Source organism: Trichechus manatus, unplaced genomic scaffold, assembly GCF_000243295.1.
Source record: "Trichechus manatus latirostris isolate Lorelei unplaced genomic scaffold, TriManLat1.0 scaffold00098, whole genome shotgun sequence".
NCBI lineage: Eukaryota > Metazoa > Chordata > Mammalia > Sirenia > Trichechidae > Trichechus > Trichechus manatus.
In genome coordinates this window covers 6,258,993-6,278,239 of record NW_004444034.1, presented here as the reverse complement: position 1 = coordinate 6,278,239, position 19,247 = coordinate 6,258,993, and the positions used below count along the sequence as shown (strand labels likewise).

Sequence of the window (19,247 nt, the reverse complement as noted above, 5' to 3'; positions counted from 1 at the left end):
CACAAGTAACTTAACTACCTGCCGAAAGGAGTCTAATATTTTTTAAATAAGACAACAAAACACCACTCAATAATGTAAAATTAATAATGCCCAATATCCAATAAAAAATCACTAAAACCCATTATCATCAAGTCAATTCCGACACAGAGTGACCTGATAGCACAGAGTAGAACTGCTCCATAGAGCTTCCAATACTGCAAATCTTTACAAAAGCAGACTGCCACATCTTTCTCCTGAGGAGCAGCTGGTGGGTTCGAACCACCAACCTTTCGGTTAGCAGCTGAGTGCTTTAACCACTGCACCAAATGACTCAGAAGGTACTGAGATGATAAAATTAGCAAAGACTTTCAAGCAGCTGTTCTTAAGAATTTAACAAAAACATGAACAAAAAGTAGATGTTTAAACAAACTGTAGTTTATCAATACCGGAATCCCATTCAGTAAAAAGAAACAAGCTATTGATACATGTAACAACCTAGATGACAGTCAAGTTATCATGCTGAGAGAAAGAAGCCAGACACAAAGAATACATCCTATATGATTCCAATCATGTGAAATTCTAGAAGAAGAAAATCTAACTGATAGTAATGGTTCTCCACTGGACGTGACTTTGTCCTCCAGGGAACACTTGGCAATGTCTACAGACATCTTTGGTTGTCACAACTGGTGTTGCTACTGGCATCTAATGGGTAGAGGCCAGGGGTGCTGCTAAACATCTTATAATGCACAGGATAACCCCTACTCCCAACAAGAACTTATTCAGCCAAAAATATTAATGGTGTTGAGGTTGAGAAACCAGGATGTACTGTTATGGAAAAATCAGTGATTGCCGGCAGCTGAGGGTGGAGAGGAGTTGACCACGAGGAAAAAAGGGAACTTTTTTGGGTCATGGAAATGTTCTATATTTTGATGGTGGTAATGGTTACATGGGTATAAATTTTTGTCAAAACTCATCAAACAGTACACTTAAAATGGATTCATTCCATTGTGTATAAAAATTGATGTGTGTGTGTGTGTGTGTAATTGAAAATTATTTCAGTGAATAGAAGCTTCCAAGCATATTACTATATCACTATAACATGAACAGTTATAGTTCAAAGATTTTTTTAAAGTCTATATTGGACCTCACTAAGCTTCAACTTAAAGTATGTGCATGTATAAAAGGATTCACTTACAAGAACCCTAATGACTATATTACAACAAAGCATTCTAAAGTGTAAATTTTTAAATCCTCAAAGTATCTTCATATGAGATTCCAAGCATTTTCTCGGTAAACCAGCCTCAAGTTATGAAAATACTGACTTCTTGGGGCTAAAAGAGAAAATAATTCATAGTGTAGGTGATTGAATACAGTAATCTATTTCTTAACTCAGGCTTTATTTTTATAACAATTTCTGCATACTTTTAATCATGTAGCATTATTTCTAGAGACAGTATGTCTCACTATATCAACTATATTTCCAATTATGATGAAGTCATCACAGAAAACTACCATTTTGTTTTCCCAAGAAAGGTCTGGTGACTCTAGTAAGACAAACAAGGGCACACTCTCGATGTGCCTTCAGACCACCATGACTTAGGCAACTATGGAAAACTGGAAAGGAGAGTGTTACGGCTGAAGTTTACTAGCGGACTGGGGTGCCTCCAGGCACTTATCAGTAGAGCTAAAGAGCTCTGGAACACTTGCCCCAGCAGGGCAGATGCAGACGGTGAGGCCCAAGGGGCCAAGAGGCCAAGGAACCAGGAAGCAGAGGCTGAAGAGACAAGGAACACAGGAATCAGAGCTGCCTCAGTCTCAAAGGGTAGGGCCACGACCTCTGGAATCTCAAAGAGTGGAGTCACCACTCAGATGGATTAGAAGAATGGGGCCACCCAAATTTGAGGGAGCAGAGCTGCCATTCCAGTGGGCCTGGAAGGCAAAGCTGAAGCCCAGGGCCAAGGGGCCTCCACTCAGAATCTGGAGAGTGTGGCTAATACCTAGAGTCTGGAGGGCAGGGCCATTGTGTAAATGGTCTCAGAAAACAGAGGATTATTTTCAAGCCTTGAGGGCTAACGTAATATTTTCTCCTGACTTGCTTGTGCCTGTTATCCCTTCTTTCCCTCTAATTTCTCCCATTTTTAATGGAAATGTCTAGCTTGTGTCTGTTCCACCACTGTATTTTGGAAGCAGATAACTTGTATGCTAGATACCACAGATGTAGAAGAATTTCTGGATCTTAGACTTGGAGTTGATTTAAGACTTTTGCTATGATATGATGAGATGAATGTGTTTTAGATGCAGCAAGGACATGAATTTTTAGGGGTCTGAGGGTGGAATGATTGAACTGTGTCCCCTAAAATGTGTCAACTTGGCTAGACCATGATTCCCAGTATTGTGTGATTGTCCACCATTTCGTCATCTGATTTGATTTTCCCATGTGTTGTAAATCCTCCCTCTATGATGTTAATGAGGCAGGATTAGAGACAGTTATGATAATGAGGCAGGACTCAATCTACAAGATTTGGCTGTATTTTGAGTCAATCTCTTTTGAGATATAAAAGAGAAAAGCGAACAGAGAGACAGGGGGACCTCATTACCACCAAGCAAGAAGAGCCAGGAGTGCATGTCCTTTGGACCCAGGGTCCCTGCGCTGAGAAGCTCCTAGGTCAGGGGAGGATCAATGACAAGGATCTTCTTCCAGAACCAACAGAGAGAGAAGGCCTTCCCCTAGAGCTGGCACCCTGAATTTGGATTTCTAGCCTCCTAAACTGTGAGCATATAAATTTCTCTATGTTAAAGCCATCCACTTGTGATATTTCTATTATAGCAGCACTAGGTAACTAAGACAGAAAGTAAAAATCTATTTTAAACTGGTGCCTTACTATAACTGAGGAAAATAAAAACAAAACAGAAAACATCAAGTTTCATGTTTAAAATTTTACAATCATAGCTGAAAATATTCATATCAAAACTGTGAAATTCTTTGTTATGGTGAGCAGTATAACCTTTTCATATTGGTGATACTGTATAATTTGTTTCTCAAAGTATTATTATACAAAAAGATTATATAGAGTATATAGAAACATTATAGATAAAATAGAAAGATTTTATAAAAAGAAAGAACTTCAAGTTCGAGAGAGGGAAAAAAGTAATTTCAACATAAATACAAAAAATCTGCTATTTAAACAGAAAACTTTTAATAATTCTTTCTTAGGATGTCAGTCAGTAATGTTGAGTGCCCTTCTTACACAAAATATCATAAAAGATGTTACAAATGAAATGAATAGAAGACTTCATAAACTAACTAGTGACAGATTACTAGTCTTAATTTAGACAGTTAACTTTCCTTTATCCTGAGGCTTATTTGTGGAATATTTGCCTTCCATTTGTGTTTCTGCTTACCTTCTTCTCTTCTTCCACGTTGGTTAATAGTAATCGTCTCAGTTTGCTATTATTATAATAAACAGGAGAAGACTTTGGAGTGGTGTCCAAGATACAAATGTAGAGAGAATATAGAGACTTTAGGCATCTTTCCATCTCTAAATTTATACATTCTTATAAGTCTTTCAGAGCCTTGGTGGCACAATGATTAAGAGCTCAGCTGCTAACCAAAAAGGTCAGCAGTTTGAATCCACCAGCTGCTCCTGGGAAACGCTATGGGCCAGTTCTACTCTGTCCTGTGGGTCACTATGAGTTGAAATTGACTTGACAGCAATGGGTTTTTGGTTTATGTGTCTTTATTTTGTTTGAACGATTGTGGATTTTTAAGACATGACATCTACATTTTATATAGATTCTTCCTCATTTTGGATTTACCCTAGTACTTTTCCATTTGATAAGTAAGCAACTACTACAAGAGGAATCAGAGAATAGTTAAAGAAAAGTCAGTTTTCCCTTATCATTCTGTTGCATCAACACTAGCAGATGAGCTATTTCCCCTGATTGCCATAGTTATCTTTGTTTCAATCTTTAGTACATGAAAGTAAAACGTTTTACTAGTCAAAAGAAAATATTTATTCTGATTTTTAAACTAAGTATTTTAAAAGCTGCAGCTCAAGATTTACTATATAGGAAAGAAACTATAGTCTCAGACATACTACCAGTCTTCCCTGTTAACAGAAGGATGTCAAATAAAAGTCAATTACCTTTATTAGCAGAAAATAAATCTTAATTCCAAGGTTAGAAACAATAAGGAAAGGAAAAAAATGTCTGACTTGATATAAAGGCCTAGATAAGTATTTGATAAAAGGGAGAATTCATCTTTAAAAATATTTATAGACTGACTATACGTGCAAGACATAATATAAAAAACTTTTAAAATCAGAGCAAACAACAACATCCATCATCATGTTGCATTACATTTTATATAGTACCATATTATTCTTCAAAGCACTTTCATACTCATGCCTATGTAATTCTATTTTTGGTTGATTGGAGGGGGGTGGCAACCCTAAATTTTACATAGTTTTTCAGACTGGTAATGAGGGCAATCCAGTCTGCTCATTTTTGATTGTGCAATTTTCACTCTTTTGTTAGAATACAGTTACCATTATAGCCCATCTCCTTTTCCCTTTCCTTTCTAAAAAAAGTTTATTTCTACGTACCATTTAGGTAATATTCCAATTTTGAATTTATACTATTAAGACTGTACAATGGATTGTCATCCATTTGCAAATTAAAAAGAAATGAAATGAAGACAATTCATCAGGAACATGGACATGGACTTAACTTCTGAAAAGACAGACAGCATTAATCACCAAAGTGTCAGGAAGAACCAGTATCAGTGGATAACAACTTACACTCAGGAAGAGTGTGAAAATTTATTAAACAAAATCAGCACAGATTAATGAAAGCTGTCTTGGTAAAATTAAGAATATTGTTCCAGTAACACAATAACAGGCATTTGTACTTGAAAAGGCTAAATTTCAACATATTTTAATGCAAATAATTTAAAATAATATCAGCATGCCTTGATAATTGGGACAGAGGGGTGGCCATGAACTAGATAAAAGCTGTTGAATTCCTGAACATATAAAGTAAATGAACTTTATTACTCATGAACTAAAAATTGCATTACTCCAGAGACAGAGAACATGGTCTTCTTGTTCTTCAGCTCCATCTCTAATTTAGAAACTTTATCCCATATTAATTGTTTCCTCATTGACTAAAAATACATTGCAATAATCTTCTAATGGGTTTTGTACATAGTACTCTGCAACTACAAAATGTCTAAAATCAACTTTATATAAAATAATGCTTATCAAACAGACTTTCTCATATCCCAACATATTAATACATTAACACTGCCAGTGGTTTGCATCTTCACTTGTGCTACTTTTATAAAGTGTCAGATCTCTGCAAATAATACAGATTTAATATGGTGACTTAGATTCATGGTCTTTGCCTTAAGAACACAATATGATCCTCACAGACATTTGATTAACACACAGAACATGATGATTCAAGACATATTTTCCACTGAATTCATTGAGAGCTGAAAGTTTACAAACCATTAAAAGTAAATTCTAACTAGAATTTGTTTCAATTTTGTATGACATCCTCCTTCCTTATATCATTTAATTTACAGTAAGAAAAACTGCTTTGTGTTGAGGTAAATAAAAAGATTCTACAGAGGGATATGTTTATATTTTACATATTATGAACTTTAAAATGATCTGTTTTCTCAAATAAGAATAATGTCACCTGAAAATATGACTAAAAATATCTAAACAGTCTGACTATAAAAACTTTAATACTACTTGGTGCATTCTATGAAAGGGAATCATTATCACTATCGAATTTACTACTTTATATAGCATTTGAAAGAGAATATTTTGTCAGGCAGAAAATCAATTTTCTTTGAGATAAGTAGAAATGCTGTAGAGGAAGCAGTAAAGTAAGGTACTGAAGCTGTAAGTGACTAAATTTGAAATAATCACAGAATAAAAGGCTGTTCCTTTTTTGGCTTTTTTTTCAGTTCTGGAAAAATGAGGTGTAATGCTAACAACACACATCTTTTATGTACAATAAAAAATATAAAGTACCGCTTTGTAAATGATAAAATAACTATAATAAAGGTTTCCACTTTATGAATGATATATACAGAAATCTAGCTCAAGGAGCTTTACAAGTGCAAAGCTATTTATGCTGCAGAAAATGAGTCAGATCAGAGGTTATTCCAGGGAATGAGTAAAAATTTCTAAATATACATTTAATTAGCTTGGAAGGAATTTCTAATGTCCACTGAGAAAGCCTTGGACAAGAGTTTGACGACAGGAAGGACAAAGTCAGAAGAAATAGTACACTAAGTGATCCATTCATTCAAGAAATATTTATACACTGCCTACTACCAAAGGCAGACAGCATCTTTGCCTCATGGATGTTAAATTTTACATTCTAACTTAGAAGACAGTGAACAAATAAATGTATAATCCCATTGTGTATACGCTCAAGATATAATAAGTGCTATTAAAGAAATAAACAATGGACCTGAGAAAGATCAGCAGAGGAGGAAGTATATTTTAGATAAGATTGAAGAGCTTCTCTGAAGAAATGACATTTACACTAAACTCAAAAGATTAATAAGCCATCCAAGGGATGACTAGGAATTAGTACTCCAAGAAAAGGTAATATTAAGAGCAAAGGCCCAGAGGCAGAAATTTAACACAGTTTAAGAAGTGAAAGAAATTTGCAAATCATGTATTTGAGAAGAGACTTGAATCTAGAATATATAAAGAACTTTTACAACTTAACAACAAACAGACATACAATCCAATTAAAATATTGGCAAAAGATCTGAATAGTCATTTTGACAAGGAAGATATACAAATGGCCGGTAAGCACATGAAAAGATGTTCAACATCATTAGTCATGAGGGCAATGCAAATCAAAACCACAATGAGATACTACTTTGCACCCACTAGGATGGCTAGAATGAAAAGGTCAGAACACAAGAATGTAGAGAAATCAGAACCCTCATATACTACTGCTGAGAATGTAAAATGGTAAAGCTAAGCTTTGGAAAATAGTATGGCAGGCCCTCAAATAATTAAACATAGAGTTATCATATGACTCAACAATTCCACTCCTAGGTATATACTCAAAATAAATAAAAACATATATTCATACAGAAACTGTACATTAATATGTATAGCTTTATTAATAAGAGTTAAAATGTGTAAACAGCCTAAATGCCCATCAGTGGAGAAATGAATAAACAAATTGTGGTATATCCACACAATGGAATATTATTCTACTGTAAAAATGAATGAAGTATTAATATATGCTACAACATGGACAAACTTTAAAAACCTTAAGCTAAGTGAAAAAAAAGCTAGTCCCAAAAGACTACATACTATATGATTCCATTTATATGAACGGCCCGAATAGGGAAATCTAGAGAGATAGTAGATTAGTAGGTGCGTAGGGCTAGGGAAAGTGGGAGGAATGGGAGAAGGGGTAATAGCTAAAGGGTACAGGTTTTCCTTATGAGGTGATGAAAATGTTCTAAAGTCAACTGTAGTGACGGTTACACATATCTGTGAATATACTAAAAACCAATAAATTGTACACTTCAAAGGGGTAAACTGGTACGTGAAATAAAGCTTGTTTAAAAAAAAAGAAGTAAAAGAACATCTGTATGTTTGATGCAGACTATTTATGATAATTACTACAGAAAGACAAAGGACACAGAGTAAGTAAAGGGCAAGGGAGATGAGGAGAATGGTAAAGTCACAGATCTGTTATACAGGTGGCTCACATTAGATGTCACTCTCTGACTACTTCCGAGAAAGCCCCCAGGAGAATTTTCAGGAAGGGCCTCTGGAAGAATGTACATATAAAAAGTGACTACTAAAGAGTCTCTAGGAGTACACAGAAATTCACTTGCATTGGGAGTTACTAATATGCTTGTGGGTTCCAATTTGTAGCCCAGCTGAATTTCTAAGATCAGAGCCAAGTGGCCTATCAGTGACCCTGTGACTTAGTGCTGCGCTTCTGCAACTCCTTATGCAGTACCAGAAACATATGAGCAATGAAAAAAACAAACAAAAAACATACTCTCCTCTTTGAAAGTACCAACCCCAAACTGAGTGCATACAAATTCAGTTTTTTGCTAAAGATACAAATTCCACAGCCCTTGTGGTGCAGTGGCTAAGAGCTTGGCTGCTGACCAAAAGATCGGCAGTTCAAATCCACCAGCCACTCGTTGGAAACCCTATGGAACAGTTCTACTCTGTCCCACATGGTCACTATCAGTCAGTATTGACTTGACAGCAATGGGTTTAAGGTATATAAGGATACAGTTGCAATCTAGATTGCTGATTATTTTCTAAATCAGCCTGAATAAACATTACAAAAGTAATAAAATGAATACGCAATGCTAGAAAGGGAAGAAGAGCAAATGTCTTATCTCATTGAGTTATGTCTTCTTAATGCTTCCAATAACCAGAGGAAAGCGATCTAATTGTGGCATGAAGTCACTATCAGTGTGGCCTGCAGCACACTTTCAAGACTTAAACTGGTTCCCGTGTTACCCTTTTTTTTATTTGATTGGGCCCCAAAGCTCCCCACACCAACTTCATTGTACTACCACCATTTGTTACATATTACCAATACATTTTTTTGCACCATTGAAGAGGATGAATCCAGTCTCATAACTCTCCTCTCTAAATATCTGTTCCTGATATTTCTGAAATTTTATTAAGTATTTTTACTACTAATAAATATAGACAAACTGATGGGAAGTAGACATAATACATGGGGGTAAAAGTACAAGGCCACACTAAGTTTCACACCTTATAAAATTAAACTAGGCCTGAACTCTTAATTTTAACTTTGTTCTCCCAACCTCTCATTTTTCTTCTTTTATAAGGAAGGTATCTTATCCAATCCCTCAAATCATCTTTAATTCTAAGTGTTGCAGTACTGGATTTCCCTTCCTCCTTTGAGAAAGAAGTCCCCATCCTGAACACCCCAAAATTAAACATAGAATGGACTGCCTTTACTTTTAGCTCAGAAAAACAAAAACAAACAAAACAGACTGCTATGTCATTATCTTCCTGTTCCATAAAGAAAAGGCATTATGGGTCAATCTCCAGTAAGTTCATTTCAGCAGCCCCTGACATGCTAATTGTTATTTGCCTTTGACCACTGTATAACTCTCCTTTTTCCTGTCTCCTTGCCTCTTTCTTATATCTTCTGCACAGGTAACAATATAAGCTACTGTGCTGGTACACATCTTTCTACTTAGCAAAACTACTGGGCATACTAAAAATGATATTTTGAATGGCAATTATTTCTACCACATAGAAAAAGAGAATTTTTTCATATGTGTATGTGTGAGATGATGCATATTTACATATATAGTAAATAATATTGATCAATAGCTTTTAAAAGGTTGCTTACATTTTAATATGGTGACCCTAAAAATGTACACAAAGAAAAATTACTGAACCAGATGATGTCTCAAATTCTTATTTACAGAGGAAGATGAATCACCTAATAGCTAACACTAATGCCAATGAACTAACACATGGCAATTTAACAGATGATGAGATGCTAACTGTAGCAAGGAGAGTAAATGCAGAAGTTAGGAGACAAATGAGGAGGCACGTCACCATGTGCACACAACTGAAGTGATTTCTTTCCACAATAATGAAATATCTCAAAATTTTGCAGTCAAATGATGACTAAAATAACATTTATCAGAATCAGTGAGTCACTATTTCTGAATTACAAAACCAGAAATGAAAAGTATATAAATTCATGCCGTTAAAATAACTATTTCTTTAAAGTATTACTAGTTTAAGCACAGTATTTTTAACAGTGTAAAATTAATGTGTGTGTTTTTAACTGTATTTAACCAGACACATTATTTTGATTTCGTTGTATATCCGTTAGAAACACATTTGGCTATAGTTTTCTCTTTGAGTTCACAAAGATACCGTCACTGTTTCTCCTAGGTACAGTGGGCAGTTAGACATTATCCTGGTTTTCTCTCCCATTTCTGTCATCCTACTAAAAGTACAAACATAAATAATAGAATAAAGATATATTGGAATTCTGAATTGAATATATCTTTGCAAATCCCTTCTTGAAGCACCTCTTGGGTTATCAATTGATACCTACGTCATTCTCTCCTTCTTAACAGAAATCACGTTAAAGTCGAGACCACTCTTACTAAAAGGAAATATCAGGTACTGTTGTTAAACTGGAAATGTCTTACTCAAATGCTTGTGTTTTAGGGGCAAACAAAAGTTAATAAAAGTCCATGTCTAATGTGGCAGGAGAAAGTGGAATTAAATAAACGAGCTTGAAACTGTACTAAACTCTCTATAACAGAGCACGTGTCACAATTGTGTGGGGCCATTGAAGGGTTTTAATCAGAGCAGTTATATGATTCAAACCAGTTTTAACAGCATCATTCTGGCTTCTGTGTGGAAAACAGACTGGACATAGGTTACTGCAATATATCAAAAAAAAAAAAAAAAGATAAGCGTGGCAATACACAAAGTGAAAGTGACTTTATTTTGGATAGCTAGAGTCAAGAGGATTCGGTTAGATGAGGAGTAAGAAAGAGAGAGGAGTCAAAGGATGCCTCTAGGTTTATGACCTAATGAACTAGAAGCACAAAGTTTCCATTTCTAAAGTTGTTAAGAATGCTGGAGGAACAGATATTGAGGGTGTCTCAGAAGTTTATCCCAGACTTGTTAAGTTTGATATGCTTATTAACCTTCCTACTAAAGATGTCAAGTAGACACTTGAATATATGAGTTCAGAATTCAGGGTAGAGATAAAGGCTAAAGATATAAATCTGAGAGCCATCAGCATATTGGATAGTATTTTAATCATCAGACTAGATGAAATACTCACAAGGGTAAGTATAAATAGGAAAAAAAAAAAAAAAAAGACAGCTGATAACTGGGGTACTCCAAAGTTTAAAGGTTAGAGAGATGTGAAAAATCCAACAAAGGAGACAAACAATAATTGGCCAGAAACACAGGAAGAACACCAGATACATATACTTTCTAGAAGCCAAGTAAAGAATATGTTTCAAAAAAGAGAAGGATCAATAGTGTTAAGTGATACTGATAGGTCTAGTAGGATGAGGACTGAGATGTGACCAGTGAATTTAACGCTGGGGAATTCATTTAGTAGGATAGAGATGAAAGCTTGATTAGAGTGTGTTCAAGAATGAAGTTAGACTCTGTCATAGATTGAATTATGTCCCCCCAAAAATGTGTGTATCAATTTGCCTGGGCCATGATCCCAGTATTGTGTGATTTTCCTGTATGTTGTAAATTCTGCCTCTACGATGTCAGTGGAGGAGGGTGGGTAGCAGTTGTGTATGTGAGGCAGAACTCAATCTACAAGATTGGATTGTGTCTTGAGGCAATCACTTGAGATATAAAAGAAAAGCGAGCAGAGAGACGGGGGACCTCATACCACCAAGAAAGCAGTGTCGGGAGCAGAGTGCGTCCTTTGGGGGTCCCTGCACAGAGAAGCTCCTGGTGTGGGGGAACACTGATGAGAAGGCCGACATAGAGAGAAAGCCTTCCCCTGGTTTGGACTTTTAGCCTACTTTACTGTGAAGAAATAAATTCTCTTTGTTAAAGCCATCCATTTGTGGTATTTCTGTTATAGCAGCACTAAATGACTAAAACAGATCCATACCTCACACCATATACGAAAACTAACACAAAATGGATCAAAGATCTACATGTATGTCCTAAAACCATAAAACTCTTAGAAGAAAACACAGAAGTAATGCTTTGGGCCTTAGTCTTTAACAACAGATCCTTAGATATAATACTGAAAGCACAAGCAACAAAAGACAAAATAGATAAATGGTATCTCACCAAAATTAAAAAAAAAAAAACTTTTACACACCAAAGGACTTTATCAACAAAGTGAAGAGAGAACCTACAGACTGGGAGAATATTTGGGGAAACCAAATATCCTATAACAGTTTAATATTCAGAATATATAAAGAATACACACAAATTAACAAGAAAAATATAACCCAATTGAAAAATGGGGAAAGGATCTGAATAGACATTTCACCAAGGAGGATATACAAACTACCAATAAGCACATGAAAAGATGATCAACATCATTAGCCATAAGGGTGATGCAAATCAAAACCACAATGAGATACCACTTCACTCCCACTAGCGTGGCTAAGATTTAAAAAAAAAACAAGAAAAACAATTGTTGGTGAAGATTGGAGAAAATGAAACTCTCGTCCATTGCTGGCGATAATGCAAAATGGTATAGCTATTGTAGAAAAGAGTTTGGTGGTTCCTCAAAAAGTTTAACATAGAACTACCATATGACCCAGAAATTCTCCTCTTCAGTATACACCCAAGAGACTTGAAAGCAGTGACACATTTATACCAATGCTCATTGCAGCATTATTTACAATAGCCAAAAGGTGGAAACAACCAAAATACCCATGAAAAGACGAATGGATAAACAAAATGTGGTGTCTATATACAATGGAATATTACTCTGCCATAAAGAGAAATGAAGTCCTGACGCATGCCACAATATGGATGAACCTTGAAAACATTATGCTGAGTGAAATAAGTCAATCACAAAAGTACAAATATTATATGATCTCACTAATATGAAGAGCCTAGAAAAGGCAAGTATAAAGAGATCAGAGTTTAATAGTTGCTACCTAGGAAAGGAGGAAGGGAAAACAGGGGAATTATTGTTTAGGAAGCATTGAGTTTTTATTTATGGAGATGGAAAACATGGCAAAAGATATTGGTGACAGATGCACAACATGATGTATAATTGACGTCACTGAATTGTATACACGAGAAATGTTGAATTGGCAAATGTATTCTCTATATTTTTATAATTAAAAACAAGGTTTTAGAAAAAGAGAGAATGGAAAGAAAGAAATTAGAATACTAAATACAGACAACTCCTTCAAGGAATTCTGTAGTAAACAGAATGAGAGAAATGGAATAATAGGGTGTACATGGCTTCCATGTCCAGTCTCATCTCCTGTCACTCTTGCCCTCATATTCAAAATCTCAGACATCTTTGAACTGCTCTCAGTTCTCTGAATATCACTTGCTCCTTCCAGTCTCTCTCTGCTATTTCGCTCTACCAAAAATGCCCTTCTCTTGGCCAGAAAATAGATATTCACACATCATGCCTTACTTTAGACATAATTTAATCTATGAGTGTCCTGCTTACATGCTATCATAGCAGACTACATATTAATCCATTGTTACATCTATTAAATCATACTAGTGCACAAATATCTAATTCTTTAAAAGTCTGTGACCTCCTCAAATTTGGGTACCATAGTTTTCATTATATTTGATCCAATGGTGGTGATACTCTGCATATTTCTATTGCCACCTCACACTATGGATTAGCAGTGCCCTCTTCACTACTCGAGGCAGAGTCATGAGCGCCTTTAAGACTAGTTAGACTTGAGAACCAATTCAGAAAACTCACCCTTATGATTTTGTTCCTCTAGAACCACTCTCAGTTCCAAATGTCTTAGGTTGGGTTCTCTGGAGAAGCTAAACCAATGAAGCTTTTATATATATATATATATATATATATATATATATATGCACACACATATATACATATATACATATACATATATAGACAGAAATTTATTTCAAGGAGAGTATGATAGTTAATGTACATACAGCATGTATGTACACACACACACACATAGAGAGAGAGAGAAAGAGAGAGAAATTTATTTCAAGGAAATGGCTCACACAGTTGTGGAGGCTAGCAAGTCCCAAATCCATGAGTCACGCATCAAGGTGGAGGCTTTTCCAGACTCATGTAGTTGCAGGAGCTGACAAACCCAAAATCTGCAGCTCTGGGGGTAGTCTGCTTGCGCACATCCCAAGAACCAAAGGTCAGAGGACGATGAGTCAGATGTAGGGTTGAGAGAGAACAAGCTTTTCCAAAATGTCCATATATACATACTGGATGCAGGCCACACCCCCCAAGGAATCTCCCATTTCATCTGATTGGCTGCTCACATCAGCTTGCAAAATGGAGGATGATTACATAATATCTGCCAAACCACTGAGAACAATGACCTAACCAAGGTGACACATAACATTAACCATCATACTCTCCCTTCATAATATTTTACCTTTTTATAAATTATAACAACAAAGATGTTAAAAAGACTATGATACATAACAGTAAATATTTTACCTTGCTTTATATCAGCATTTCTTGTAACTTCTGAAAGATAGCAGTCTGGCAAAGGATATGATGAAAACATTGGCCAAGGATATGGAACATTACCCTAAACACAAAGTGAGACAGGTGACCTTCAGGGTACAGTTTAAAATACTATTGATTTTTAAAACTTTCTGAAATATTACTAATGTAAACTGTCTTTTTCTCTCATAACTTCTAGAGTAGTTTCCCACCTAACCAAAAGCTATTTGATATTACAATTCATTATTCTAATGGATAATGATTAAAATGAAGTGTAGCAGAAACACTGAAGGCAGACATCTGGTAACTTATCCTAGCAACTACAACTAACAATGATAGTTTTACTTTTTTTTTTCATTTAAGGAAAATTATAGCCTTCAAAGTAAACCCTGCAATTGTGATTTTGTTCACCAAACTGTGTCTATTGTGCTGTCAATCATTTCTATCTCATCCTTCCCAGAGTGACAGGAAAAGCACAAATGTACTCAACAACAACAACAAAAAATCTTCCCGAGAAAACAAAAACTCTATGAATACTGATGGAAAGAGAGGTACTCCATATTGTCAAAGAAATACAAAAAGAATATAGTCACCTAATAAAAGTTACAAATCATAAAAGAGAAGACACTAAAAGCAAAAAAAAAAAAAAAACCCTCGAAGACACACAGGAAAAATGACAACTTTTTAAATAAAACAACACCATACTCTACTACACAAGTAGCATTCATGACACCTGGATGTCAAGAATACTATTTTAGTTTGAATGCGTTCACTTGCATCCTAAAGTTTTCAAGTAGCAGAAGTTCAACTCTTTGATGTAGATATTTGAGAGTCAATGCTGTTAAGTGTCACTAGAGGTGACTACCTTGCTTCAAACAATGTCAGGAAAATACTCCCCCCTCGTCTCCATCCCACTCACCTTCTCTAGTATCCTTGGAGGCAAAATCCGTTCTAATGGCCCACCAATAAGATTTATCCTAACAAGAACATGATTTCTCTCTACTGATAAACCATCAATTATGAAGTCTCTGAAATATAAATGTAACAACTTTGTTATCACCTAATTGAATGTACTTTATTTTTATAATCAAGTAACTGGACTGTAAATAAAAATAAGGCCAAAAAATATCTATAGGACAAGTCTGAAAAACAGATTATCATCAAAGTAACACTTAGAAAATACAAAGGGCTAAATTTACTTTTTATCTTATAGTTTTCTTTGCTAAAAGACAAACAATTGATGGAGATATAATTTATATAATTAGATTAATAAAAGACTATTTTATTGACAAATCTTACTGTATTTAAAGAAGAAACAAGGTTAAGACATGCATTACAGTCTTTCTACAGTGACTTTAACAGGCAAGTTTCAGTCAAGGGTCTCAAGTTCTAGACCTAGTACCTTAAAGTCAAAATCAAAATGTTGTTTTTTGAACATCCTCCACACTTCTTGCAGTGGTTAAAACTTTCCTCCTACATCAAACCTAGAATATCCAGTAAGTGTTACGCCTGGTCTTCTAAGTCGTCAAGCTCTGGCTAGGAATGGAGGCATACATTTTTTCTTTTTTAATTACAGACACTAAAGCAGTGCCAGCTATTGAATAAGTACTCAATAAATGTCAGCCAAATTGAGGCAATGGCAGGTGTGATTTATTAATAGGAAAAATTATCAAGATAATATCATAAAATCATTTGGCAAATAAACAGAATTTATGACTAGGAACTAACTTACTTAAGAGAATGAAGTAAACAGTGTCTTTAAAAGGGACACAAAATCAAACATTTTGTTCAATGGGTCATCTTACATATGTAACCTGAATTTAAACATGACACAATTTCATGGAACCATAAGTAAAGTTAGAGCTTAACTTAAAAATAAATAAATAAATAAATAAAACAAAAACAAACGTAGAAAGCCTTCTCTGAACTCTTCAAGCCCTCTTCAAAATCATCTAATTTTCTGTGATGTTTACTCTTTAATTGCTTTTTACTCTTTTTATTTAAATTTATGGAATTTAGATACTCAAAAAGCATTTTAAAAACTATACCAAAAATCACTACCTTAAAAAATCATGTATAATAGATTGCTTTTGTGTGGCCTTTCTCAACATGGTCTTGTAACTCCCACCCAGGTGACTGGGTGGGACTGTGCAAATAAGGTAATTGTAGCCCACCAAAAGGACTGGTCAGTTTTGCCCTGCTGGGCTTGAAATGAGCCACCCCAGAGGCGGGAGAAAGAAGAGCTCACCACCACCAAGGAAGAACAGGCAGGAGCCAGCACATACTTTGGAACCATGATCTCTGCACTGAGAAGCTCCTGGAAGCAGGAGACTGAGAGAATGAGTGAGCTGTAACCCTGAAGATGGGGAGAAGTGGTGGCAGGCAGCAGGAGATGACGTGGTCGGCTTCCCGGCCCAGGAAGCAAGAAAGCTGGGTGCCTTTGGGCAGAGGCTTAGGGCCAAAGAGAGGAATGTCTGTGAGCATGGCTGGGAGGAGGCTGTCCTGATGGAAGAACTGTATCCTTGAGTGTTTGTTTCTGAGCCTGAATTGTAACCATTACTTCCCTAATAAAACCCATAATCATGAGAATGGTCTCTGAGTTCTATATGGCCATTGCAATGAATTATCGAACCTAGCAGAGAAGTAGAGAGTGCCATGGGAGGGACAGCTGGTGTCAGAGTTGGTAAAGACAGCTGAGAAGGGAGGCACATCTGACCTCCACCTCATAAGAATCAGCCTTGGGCTGATCTTGATTCTCCTTCCCCCCTGTGAAGTTAGAGGAGGTCAGAATCCACCCCTAAGATGTTTTTTACAGTGTGTGTAAAAAAAACATTGTTTTTATTATTGTGTCTTAATGGCCCATTGTTTTACCTGTAGTTCTCAGAGGTTTCTAACATATTTTCTTCTTGAGCATTTAGCAACATTTCAGATACTTGATATTGAGCCTCTAATAGGAGAAGAGTGTCCAGGTCACAGCATATCACACTTAATAACCTATACATGGAGGAAAAATAAACGGTTTTATAAAATATGTTCTAAAAATTTAGAAATTTTCTTGATGTCTCAAAGTAATACCTATACATTGAAACACAAATTTGATAGGAAAGATCACTTAGATTTTTTGCATACATATACATATACACACACAGATATAGTTGCAAAAACCTAAATAACACATTTGCCAATTCAATATTTTTCAAGTGTACAATTTAGTGATATCAGTTACATTAATCATGTTGTGCAACTCTCACCAATAATCATTGCCAAATTGTCTATCACCATAAACAGAAACTCACTGCTTCCTAAACAACGACACCCCTCTTCCCCCTCAGATATATTTTTAATCATTTTAAATAGTAATCTTCTATTCAAAAATTGTTCTTATTGAAGTATTATTTAAAATACAATGGGTAACTTCTAATCTAGTTCTTAAAAATTTATCAAAATCTAAAGTAGAAATGAATAGTAAATTTCCTTCCCAACTTCTACTTAATTTATTTAAATATTCATCAGGGATATTAGCAAATCCAAAAAAGTTGCAAATTGATATAACTTTTGATTCAATAATTACCATTTCCTACCAATCTAGGAAATGATCACTCAGTGAAATCTATGGCAAACTTTGTAATTGCCTGATCAAGCTGAAAACACCTAAACACACTGATATATCTTAAAATTACTGAAAGAAAGACAAGCAGAAATCATTATATCATCTATTCTTTAAGTATTCTTTCCAAGAAAATTAAACCTGAACTAATTGAACCTAGATACCTCACTACCAGTTTACAGGAAATACTGAGATCAGAGAAACATGTTAAAAGACACAACCAGGAAACAGTCAAGCAAATCCAGAATGTGGAGAATCCTATATATTATTACCTATGTCATACTACACATGATTTCTTTAGGAAAAAAAATATATATATATACAAACACACACACACACACACACACAGAGCATTAAATAAGAGGGGGAGGAGACATAAATTAAAAGAACTATCAAGCAAATGCAACGTGAAGACTTTTGTTTCAATCTTCATTCTAATACACGAACTGTAAAAGGGCATTTTTGAATCACTCAGGAAAATACGAGATAGGTAATAATGGCATGGTGGTAATGTTTTTATTTTTTTTAAGTGCTTATCTGTTATAAATACTTAATTGTTCATAGGTAAAATGGCATTATTTAAAGTACTTAAGGAAAAAAGTGTGAGTGGGAGAGATAGATGAAACAAAATTGGCAAAATATTAACTGCCGAGTGATGAGTACATGGAGGTTCATTATACTATTCTCTCTACTTCTAAAAATGTTTAAAAATTCTATGATAAAAAAGTTTTTTAAAAAAGATAATGTGATGATGATATTGGATGGCTATAGTAGACTGGGTGGTCAGGGAACTCACTGAAAGGTGGCACTTGAGGAAACAGGAAATCCAGGAAGGAACCAGCTCTGCAATTACATGTTTTACGGATTTATCTTACAGATAAACTCAAATGTGAGCACAATGGCCTACATACGAGGATATTTATTTCAGACATGTTTATAACAGGAAAATATGGAAAACAAAATAAATGTCCACCCATAGCAAAATGTGTAAACATTTGGGCTACATTTTTACAGTGATATACAATACAGATATTAAAAACAATGCAGCAGATGTATACGTTCTGATAAAGAACTATTTCCAAAATACATTAAATAACAAAGGAAATGTACAAAAACACTGTAACATATTATCATTTTCATAAAAATGGAAAAATATTTAAATGTATACATGCACATGCAAACACATTACATGTCCATCTCTCAAAGTACCAAAAGAAAATGGTTAGAATATTTATCTTTGCAGGGGATATTTAACAGATCAGAAGGAAACTTACTTTTTACTGTATATATTTTTATAATTTTTGAATTGTGGTGCAATTATATGTATGACTTATTCAGAAACATAAAAATAAATAGAGAAAAAAATGTTTGGTGGAGGCCCTTAAAAGTCAAAATGGCAATTAAATGTCACCTCTCCAGAATCTAACGAAAATAACCAAAT

The 19,247-nt window shown here is 35.0% G+C and overlaps 1 protein-coding gene across 7 annotated transcripts in view; it reads right to left on the bottom strand.

Moving 5' to 3' along the window:
- Positions 1-19,247, bottom strand: part of TBC1D32 (TBC1 domain family member 32) — a 286,304-nt gene that overhangs the window by 72,448 nt on the left and 194,609 nt on the right. For all 7 annotated transcript variants that reach the window (XM_023737184.1, XM_023737181.1, XM_023737180.1 and 4 more), the window contains 3 exons: positions 17,071-17,193; positions 15,119-15,227; positions 14,191-14,284 (listed from right to left, as the gene is read on the bottom strand). In XM_023737184.1, the coding sequence (XP_023592952.1) occupies positions 14,191-14,284; positions 15,119-15,227; positions 17,071-17,193 (326 nt within the window). The remainder of the gene's footprint in view (positions 1-14,190; positions 14,285-15,118; positions 15,228-17,070; positions 17,194-19,247) is intronic.